The sequence below is a fragment of the Rhododendron vialii genome, chromosome 4a, assembly GCF_030253575.1.
Source record: "Rhododendron vialii isolate Sample 1 chromosome 4a, ASM3025357v1".
NCBI classification, from domain to species: Eukaryota; Viridiplantae; Streptophyta; class Magnoliopsida; order Ericales; family Ericaceae; genus Rhododendron; species Rhododendron vialii.
Window position 1 is genome coordinate 43,693,126 of NC_080560.1, and position 10,345 is coordinate 43,703,470.

The 10,345-nt window shown below is 39.8% G+C and overlaps 1 protein-coding gene across 5 annotated transcripts; it reads right to left on the minus strand.

Annotated features, from left to right (window-relative positions):
• Positions 1-826: 826 nt before the first annotated feature.
• LOC131323118 (hydroxyproline O-galactosyltransferase GALT3) lies at positions 827-7,730 on the minus strand. Of its 5 annotated transcripts, XM_058354751.1 has the most exons (9): positions 7,570-7,730; positions 7,351-7,491; positions 5,280-6,196; positions 4,674-4,915; positions 4,278-4,556; positions 2,908-3,036; positions 1,810-1,986; positions 1,607-1,714; positions 827-1,342 (listed from the first exon to the last, which is right to left on the minus strand). In XM_058354751.1, the coding sequence occupies exons 3-9, from the start codon at positions 6,067-6,069 to the stop codon at positions 1,121-1,123; spliced, it is 1,947 nt and encodes a 648-aa protein (XP_058210734.1). In that variant the 5' UTR covers positions 6,070-6,196; positions 7,351-7,491; positions 7,570-7,730; the 3' UTR covers positions 827-1,120. The 5 variants fall into 5 exon arrangements, with proteins under 5 accessions (XP_058210734.1, XP_058210735.1, XP_058210737.1 ...); XM_058354752.1 differs by having other exon boundaries at positions 5,280-6,185; positions 7,351-7,730; XM_058354754.1 differs by having other exon boundaries at positions 4,674-4,909; positions 7,351-7,730.
• Between the last annotated feature and the right edge of the window lie 2,615 nt (positions 7,731-10,345).

Here is a 10,345-nt window from a genome sequence, read left to right on the forward strand (position 1 = left end):
CACTAAAAGATCTCGAACCTTGAGACCTTATGAAGGAACAAACCTTTTAGTCATAGACTTATGGTACAGTATATTGGAGATTGCACCATGTTAACCTAACACATGGCGAAAATTGCACATGGCGAAAATTATTAGAGTAGTTCGAGGTCTTGTGTGAACACATGGCGAAAATTGCACCATGTTAACCTAACACCAGGCTGCTCAAATTTATTAGTACAAAGGGAATGATTATCCATCCATCTTCACATTTATCCAATAAAAATTGCTTTTCTTAACAAAACATAGCTTTCATCAGAGTTGGTACAAAAAAGTAAACACCAGCTTGCATCTGCCACTCCAGATACCGAATATGCCTTCGGCCACAATTATGCTTGGACAAAAAGAAGTTAGACCCTTCTAGGTGTTTGTCTCTGTGATTTTATAACACATGTTTCATCCTAGGTAGCTACTAGCTAGGGTTGGATGAATAGTCTATTCAAATAGTACTGTGTGATGGAAAATAAAGAAGGGATATGACTCGGCTTAGGCCACGTTTTGATATGCATCCAAAAATCTTTTTAAAGTCATCCCACTATTTTTCTCACTATTCCTTACTTATGAATTTTCCCCAAGAAAAGGTCATCAAACATAGTAAAAGTTGAATACCAGTTGAGAAAGTATCCGAAGAAATGAAATGTTGACACTAAATGACACTTAAGCTAAGATGAGATATGGAACAAAATTAATGCAGATCTATGGTTCTAACCAGTCACAGGTTTATGGTTTCTACCCACAAATTGTTTTTCCAATTCTTAAGTGGCACATAATTAATAAGTTAGACAAACCATTGACCTTCCAAGGGTTTCTTAAAGCAACAAAATGATTTAGTTGTATGTGTTAAATAGTACAGAAGATAAAGTTGTCCAGTATCCCAACAAAAGAATTTACAGTACATTTTTAACAAATCAACAAATGCAATGAGACCAGGTAAATGAAACCAAAATGGAAAAGCATTGAAACAAGATACACGAAACAGCACTTACCATGGCAATATAGCAACACCAAAGGATGCTGACAAATTGAGCTAAAATCTGCCATAGAAATAATGCAGAAACTTCAATGCAATCTGTTTCCTCCAGAGCTACACCTCAGGGTTATCTTCACAGCATTCGGGCTTATGGTCATTCTGTAACTTATCCCACAGGCATAACACCTTCCTTGGGCTTTGATAATGCGCAAGAATATAATTTGACTCACATCCAGCATTGTGAAAGCGTACATTGGTGATGTACTGCACTTTGTGACCTTGTTTCTTGAATTGATCCACCCATATGCCAACAGCTACGTCTTCTAATTTAAAAAGCTGCAAAGACATTAGTATATGAGCTCAGAAATATAAGTTCAGAAGTTGAAAATAAGACGGTGACATAATAGCATGGTTTCACCGAGAACTCTATGCCACATGCTTTGCAGTTCACAATGATGTACAAATTCAAATATTTCCAGGAAGAGGTTTACGATCCCAATTCATTTAACATTTTGAGTGATCTTTAAAACTCTTGGATCACTAGATGTCCAGCCTGTACAATAAATCCACGGGTAGGACCTCAGTAGTCAGTAGTCATACCGGTAGGGCTCTTTTCCAGTGGCCTTGGACAATGAATCTCGCAATGTCTTTGGAAACTACATAACCAGGTCCGTGGGCCCATGGTGGATATAATGCATGAGGCCAATCCTGCCAACAGACCTCTTGTCAAATCAAATAAACACGTAAAGAGGGCGATACCATCATATACAAATTAAACTGGAGTTTAAGATCTTAATAGATACCTCAGTACTGATATACCATTTGTTATCTTTGTCTCTAATGGGTGACGAGTCAAAGGATACAAGGCCGTACAACAGACCATCAGAAACCTTCCCTTTCAGACTGGAAAGAACTTCGTCTATTCTAACAAAAGCATCATCATCTGTTTTCATTATATATTTGGCAGGCAGAATCTCAGTCTGCAAAAGAACAAGTAAATACTGGTGAACCTCATATGTAAGTCGTGGAGAAAAAAGTTCATAAGAAGATAACTCAATTATGGACCTAGAGCAACCAAAAAATGAACAATAGCAGCAGCTATAACGTCCTTGTTGTTTTGATTATAACCAGGTCAATGGTATGCCAAAGTAAAAACTAATCAATTTTGACCATATATCAAGCGTAGTTATCTCAAACAAATTACAACATTATTTCACTATGGCCATGAAACCTCACATATCTAAACATAGTAGGAAATCATACAAGGGAAGGAACAGACAAACAAGAGAGCTCCTACTCTCTTAAAGTCATGCTTACTACGTTGTTCTATCGTTGTCCAAAAAGGCTTAACATAGATTGGATTCTATAGAATTGTTTTCCCTTTTTCCAAAAGCCAAGGAAACAAATTAATAATGAAATTTGACCTCTCCTACTTTATGATAAGAGAATTTTAAGTACTACTAGACAACCTACAAGATAATTTCATTTGTGGATTTCGTTTAGTATGTGTCTGGAGAAGCATAATGTAAGTCAATAATCAAACACATCTGAGAAATGCTTTTACGCTTCTGGGACAACAATAGCTCTGGGGAACTGAAAGAAAATAAGGAGCTGTGGTAAACAATTATACGAAGGTTGTGATGGACCAATGGAAGTTTGAAAAATGTTGAGAAGAAGTGGAACTTGGGTCCATCTGAAGTGGTGAGTAGTTTGGCCTCTTAACTGTTTGTCTCGGGGTTCAAACACCAGCCTTTTGCAAGATTGAGAACTTCGAAAATTAATCAGAACATCCACCAAATAGATCTCCAGGGACCATGGCAACAATCATGCTTGCATCAATAAGCTAAAAAATAAGTAACAGCAGCAACCACTTTTTGCTTACCAAACAATTATGTACCTACCCCTAAAATGCATATCGCAACTGTCTTTAAAGTGAGCAAACTGTAGTAATCAACAAATGGCATCAGTTGAATATCTCCATATGCTTGAACTTCTTTCCACAGATGAAAATTGACCTCCTTGTTTTTATGCTGCATGTTGGAAAACACGTATAAAGAAAACCACATAGGTATTTATATTTGCACTTATATCCAGTTGTTCACCCAAAATTTAAATTTTGCATTAATATCTTTAACAAACACAACTAGGACAGATGCCTTGGCAGGAAATCTTAACTATGAAATGTTTTCCCAAGACATATAAAGGCTACAAAATAAAACTACGGTGGATCAGAACTATACATATGAATTCATGACATTTGAGACCATTCAATAGCTATAATACCAGTTGATTGATCAAGACATGAGTTGTGTAACTGAATTATCTCAGGCCTTTCCAGTATCCTACTTTCAATTGACGCAGGTGGAGTCAAATGAGAGATAAAGTGCTCAAAATTAGAAACACAAATCCACACCTGACTGAAGGGAATCACAGTTCCTGACGTAGATTTTAGACTACAGTAGTAGTTCATGCAAGCAGTGGCAGACCCAGAAATTCTATATGGTGGGGGCACCTATTATTCACCATCTTAAACCAAAATTTACAATCAAGCACAATTATATCAAAATAGGTTTAAACATTAATCATTATGCAAAAAGGTCAATAATTGCTTTCAAAAGTTCATATACAAAATTTTCTAAACATATGCACAAAACCCTAAGTATTCATCGCTAAATTTTCCTATGTATGTCCTGCCACGGTGAGATGTGACGGCAACCGGTGATAACAAAGAAACCAACTAACCAAGCAGGTTGGGCATCGAGCTCTTGTGGGTATCCACCGAGTCTTTGCCTAATTGAAATATATGTGGTTTTTTCAAGCCAATTAATCCTCTTTTATTTATAACCAGAATTTTTATTTTTATTTTTATTTTTTTACAAAAAGGAATTGAGTGGGGGCACATGACCCCACGTGCCCCAAGGTAGGTCCAGCTCTGCGTGCAAGCCAAGCTATCATCTTATATTTCATGCATGAATAAATATTAAGAGATTCGAAAGGGAGGATTCGCCCAATGGTAGGCTAGCTGTTAGCATTGTAGCGGCACAGGTTTGAGGGTTGAACCATGAACATGCAGCTGAACCTGCAATCCTCACATCAGCTGGGAGCCTAATGCACTAGGTTTCGCTTTTGTATACAGATAAAAGCGATTCATAATGGAAAATTGCAACCTTATTAGATTCCTGTTCAGACAAAGTCTGATGCTAATGGAAGAAAATGAAAAGCATATTTGTACAATTAAATGCACTGCTGCCAGTTGGCAATGCTCACTTACCAGCCCAATGAAAAAGCGGACAGCCACATTGCCAGAGCGTATAGCCTCGTATTGCATCCAAGACCTCCTCAGTGCCATACGACGGTCGAAATTATTTGCGATGGAGAATATCCCAATTAGCATTACAAGTCCTTTTGAAGAAAGAGGTGGAGCTTTGAGGCGCTCAATATCAATAACCAAATCAAAATCTTCGGAAACAGGCAATCCTCTCGCTAAAGCGGATATGAGATCGAAACCACCTGCCACTTTGACTCCACCAACTAACCATGGTTCAAGTTTCTGCACTCGTAGAAATTTGCATTCATGGTGGAAATATTTAATCCTATTAGGATCACACGTCACAATAAACTATCCAGTATTTTGTATGGATGAATTACAAGTAAACCCATACCTCACCTTCCTATACGCAAAAGATGTTTCATGCCTTCCATTCACATTCATATGAAATCCCTCTAATCCAACCCACAATGTTGCAGCAAATGGATTTCCATCAACAAACGGGAAATTATCACTTGCATGAGCACTCCCAGCGGACACATTGGTCAATTTGTTGCTATCAGGATGACTTGCATTTGAATTCCCTCCCACTGTACTTCGGATAACTTGATCATTGCACTTCACGAGTCCATCAACTATAACTACCAAATCATGTTAAATTGCTGATTATTTTCTTGAAAAGTAAAATATTATGTTACCAAAAAGGCATTAAGGGAATGCCGCCCGTATACAATAAAGGCCACAAGACATAAAGGCCCTAGTGTTTAGCACTTTTTCGCCAAGGCATGAGATGTGAGCGCGGGCGTGCCAAGACTTGTCACGTCTAACGTTGAAGGACTGAAAGCCTTGTATTTAGTTACATAGAAGTAATTGGCCTGTTCTTTTTTACCCCTTTTTTGAAAATGGATAATATGACAAGTATGTGACCCACTTGAAGATTGTGAGATTACAAAATGCCATTGAATAACAAAATTGAAGTTCGGAATATATGGTAGAGCAACATACCTTTCTGGGCATTAGAGGACCCATAATCAGGGCATCGTTCGTCTTTGCCCCACCCTAGTTCATTACTCCATGTGTTTTGGACTATTATTGGCTCTTCCGTAAGATTGTCCCCCGGCATGCACACATTGTAATGCAAAATTACAGGAGGAATTCCTTCGTCTGGAAATTGTGAGCCCATGAGATCAATTTGGAATCCAACACCATGCCCATCTGGTATACCTATGACCGTTATTGATGAATCCTCAACTAAACCGCAAGGAATCTGAAGAACATTTCCATTGCTGTACATTGTTGAATTAAATACACTGACAGAGTAAGGACAATCTGTACGTTCCATAACATTACTACTATTTCTAGTCACAGGAAACTTGGAGGCTTTTTCCTTCTCGACAGTGTACAGTAGCTCTTTCCATGCAAAGGCAGCCTCTTTGATCCCTTGAGCGGTTTCAGGAAGAGCATCCGACCTAGAGAGTAAAGAACGCATTTTTCCCCATACACGCAACGCCTTGGACTCGTCTTTGGAAATATTTTTCCAAGTGTACAGGTCGTCTAGCCCTTCAACATCAACAAAGTGGGGCTTTTTCTTGAGGTTACTTTGGATCCTTTTCACTTCTGTATGTGATGAATTGACTTTATCGCTACCACTAATAACAGGAGATTTATCAGGTGGGTGGTTATTGAAGAAATCGTATGCTGACTGCTTCTGAGGTTGTTTCCCTGTAAGGCTGTAGCATAGAACCAAAATGGTACCAAGTGCCAAAGCGAACATGGCTCCAGACCACTTCCTCATTCCCGATAAGTATATGCTAAGAATTACTTGCGTAAATCACTCCCATTTGGTTACATGATGAATAAATTCACATAGGCACACACAGCCCCACCAGTACCTTTTCATCTGCTTTTTAACTGAAAGTGATCTGCGGAAATGCTTAGAGTTTAAAATGAAAATTGCAAGAAGGAAAACAACCAAGTACTCGGCAGTTGCTGGCTTCCATAGATAAAGCTGTTAATGTGAATAGGCATCTGTATAGACATACACTAAACGAACTTATTGCCATCCTTTGAAATACTATAAAGAAAAATGAAACTAATGCTCCGTTGGATAGATATGAATTCCAAAATGAAGGGCTTTGAGGTTTATAGTCGACATATTTGAAGCAAAAGTGGAAGTTCAATTAGATGTGGAAGAACTAAGAAGTGATTATAATATGAATTTTGTAGAACTTCAGTCCTTGACATGAAGGATTCCAAACCAATACCATTACATAACAAATAGCCATCTCAAAGCCATTATGACAAAGTTCCCAATTTTAACATTCAAAATCATAAATAAGCTATTAATTCTGCATTTAAGCTGTTTTCATCGAAAAATTAGTGCCAAATCCTTTAATTTCTATCCGTCAATTGAAATGCAACGAAAGCACACAGAATATACGTGAGGCTACTCTGAAAACCGTGAATTTGAGATCATTCCTAAATGGTAGTAATTGCTAAGACTAATTGAGAGTTCTTCAAAGAGGAATTTCCTAAGTATCAGAAAAAAAAAAAAAAAAAAGAGTTATTTAAAGAGTAATTTAATATGTACCAAAAAAAGAGAGTAATTTAATCAATTTTTAAATTTTCAACTTTCAGTTTCTTAGGGACATCAGTAGAGCCAGCCGAGCTGGCCTTGAGCTAAAGCTTGTGTTGCGGCCGCTTTAGGCCTCCAAAAAAATTTGAATTTCAGGGGCCCTCTTACTTTTTTACCCCCTATAATGGTCCAAGGTCTCGTTTTTAATTTTAGCTTTAAGCCTCTAAAAAGTCCGGGCCGGCTCGGGGACATGATCTCATCTAACTTAATTTCGATCAGTAGTCCATACCCCTTTCCTAAGAATTAATTAAGAAGGGAAAAAAAAGTCCAAGAGGAAAAGGATTTGCTTTTAATAAAGCAACAAAGGCGATTCCAAAATGCTAAACTAGATAACGATTACTCAGCACCAAAGAAAGCAAAAACACAAAAGGCACAATGATTTGAAAACGCTGGAAAAAAAAAAACAAAACAAAACAAAATAATTCTGATAGAAAACGATACCTCGGCTCCATTGGAGGACTCCCCGCATTGAAGTAGAAACAAATGAGAATGCTTTTAGTGAAGCGATTCAGTGGAAATAATTAGTGAGCCTCTGATTCCGATCAAGAGAGAGAGAGACTGTGTATACGTTTGGCTTTGGATCTGCAGCAGAGGGAATGTCAACATCGTTAGTTGTTGATTGAACTCGAAATCGAACTTGCCGAGCAAACTCAAACTCACCTTGTGCTGTAGCGAGAGGAACACAGCAGCTCGAATCCAAGTGAAGTAATTAACTCGTACTGTTCATCTTCCACGCCTGCTGTTGCTCTCGGCACTTTGTAAGCGCCGGTTGCGACGTCGTTTTCTTGTACCCGTGGCGGTGGTGTGAAACCATTTCGTACAGGGCCCGGACTATTTGAAATCACAAATTTCCTTAACGTAGCCTGTTTTCATATGCAAATGAAATGTGTACCATAGTATAAACAGACTACTTTTAGGAAATTTGTGGTTGCAAATAGTCGACTCCTTTCGTATAAATAACCGAGCTGGTATATGTTTTCTTTCTTTTTTATAACCGTATGCCCAGGTCAATTTACGTGCATTTCGATTAAAAATAACCACGTAAGTATTGCAGCCAATCAATAAAATCTTTTTTTTTCATGATTACAGTATCCGAACCAACTTACGTACACCTCGACTATTCCCCTACCATGTAGAGCTGCTCCGGCCAAAAGCAGATCATCCATGCTGAAACTAACGAACTTACAATTTACTTATAAGTCAACGTGTAGTCATATAGAATAAGGGAATTCATCACACATGCGATAGTTATTTGTTTGTGTTAATCGATTGCTAAATGAAATTAGAATGAAACAATTTGCTTATATGTTCATTTCGAATTGTAGGTTACTAAAAAATTAACATACAAATGCAGCATCATTCACCAATTTATGTGAAGGATCCCTACTAATTAAATTTTTAGGAATAACCATTTTATTCCTTTCCAAAACCATTCTTATAAAACACAGTGTAGTACACTACCTTATATCAATATTTCAATGATGGTTTAGCATTCTCAATAGCTACATCCTAAGATAGTTTTGTCATTTCAATAAGTCAAAACTCAAAAGTGGCTACGGATACCATTTTATTATTTTCTGTAGATAAAAAATAAATATTATGAAGTTGGATTTGACTCATTTGAAGCTTATATACGACCCTTCAAAAAATCAAAATCCACACAATATAAATAAGTTGCATGTCATATCAATCAATTCGATGTAAAAGGAAGTGAAAATATGGAGTATGTTCCAAATTGAAGGAAGAAAACGTGATGTGGAGTGAAGTGGAGTTGACAAAACAATATCAAGGTATGTATTGACGTGAAAAATATTCATCTCCATGAATCAGAGACCTGTTGTAACATTTTTTTTCCCCGTTTCTGTAGGGGGCCGAAATATCCGAAGGTTCACCAGGTCCAAAAGGGGCGATGAGGGTTCACACGTTGTTTGACTCATCATCCAAGCTATCACGGTTCGCCTCCAAATAAGTCTGGACTTCGGTTGGGCCGAAAGATAGACAGAACCACGAGTGCTTCACCGAACAATTATAAGCAACATCCGAACATATGACACATGAGTTCGCTCGGGGCTTTATCAAGCGCACGGATACGAACTTCCGTTTGTTCGGCCAGGGTGTGCCTCGGCCGGGATGTCATACGCTAGGATAATTCGTATGCTGGACGCGGGTCCCGCCGAACCTGGACGATTGTGGAACCTTCCATAAATATCTACTGATATTTAGGCTGTCCTCTCTTACATTCGAAGTGACATCTCTGAACGATATGACCCTCCTGACATCAGCCCATGTGGCTCTGAAAGACTAGAGAAGTGGTGTTCATTAACTGGCCCTGCTAGAAAGGCGCCAACCGAGCAGAACGTGACACGTGGAAAGTATGGCCAACTTACTCAGCACTTCATCTCTTTGCCTATAAATAGAGAAGCATGGCCACTGAGTCAGGGGGGGAGAATTGAGTCGAAGGGAGCATTTTCTCTTTCCTGCAGACTGTTCTTACTAAACTTCTTTCTTTCCATCTACTGACTTAATCATCGGAGCTTCTTCCCGGAGGAGCAACCCCCTCCGGTTCTACAGGTACATCAAGACCGGTAGCACCAGAAGGAGCACGAAGAAATCACGCCCCCACAATTGGCGACTCTGCTGGGGAACTGCAGAAAACAACTTTCGGGGTGTTCTTTGTGTTCTTCGCATTCATAATCCGTTGAGGGCCTTCGTGCATCGCAGATCCTGTTTGTTCTTCACATTTGCACGGAACAAATGGCTCAACATCTCTCGCCTCCGGGCCCAGAGAACTTTACCCTTGGGTTGGAAGGCTACGGATCTATCAACCTTGAGCCCCGTCAAGCGGCTAGGGCAGTTCCACTTGTAGCCCGCCAACTTTGTTTTCCACCGACCGAGTTGGATATCGCCCTGGCCGAACAAAAACGTCAGGCAGCGGTTATTACTATGCTGCAACAAAGGCTAGAGGAGCGGGACGGGGGGTTGACCGCAACCCCTGCCAACGAACATCATGCCGAGCCCAGTCGACCGAATAGATCCCGCAAACGACGACGGCCGTCTCGCCCACCCCAAACGGCCGAACTCGCTGTTACCGAACGGCGAACTGTCTTTGAGCGCCTCGATCAGGGGGTTTCACGACCTCGGCTGACAAGCATCATTCGAGCCGAGAGTACTAGATCCTCGGCAACGGGCTCCACTGCGGGAACCAACAGGGGAGGCGAATCTGTCCGAACACAACACCTCTCCGAACGTCGTATGAATCAGAAAAGTGGGAAGAGGCCCGTGGACTTAAATGATCCACCTCGGCGACCCCATACCAGTAGCAACCGGGAATATTCATTTCAATCGCGACATGATTCCGAACGTCACGATGGGCGACACTCAGCCAACTCTGGCAGTCTACACCGAACAGAAAGCAGAGGAAACCGTTCGGAGCACG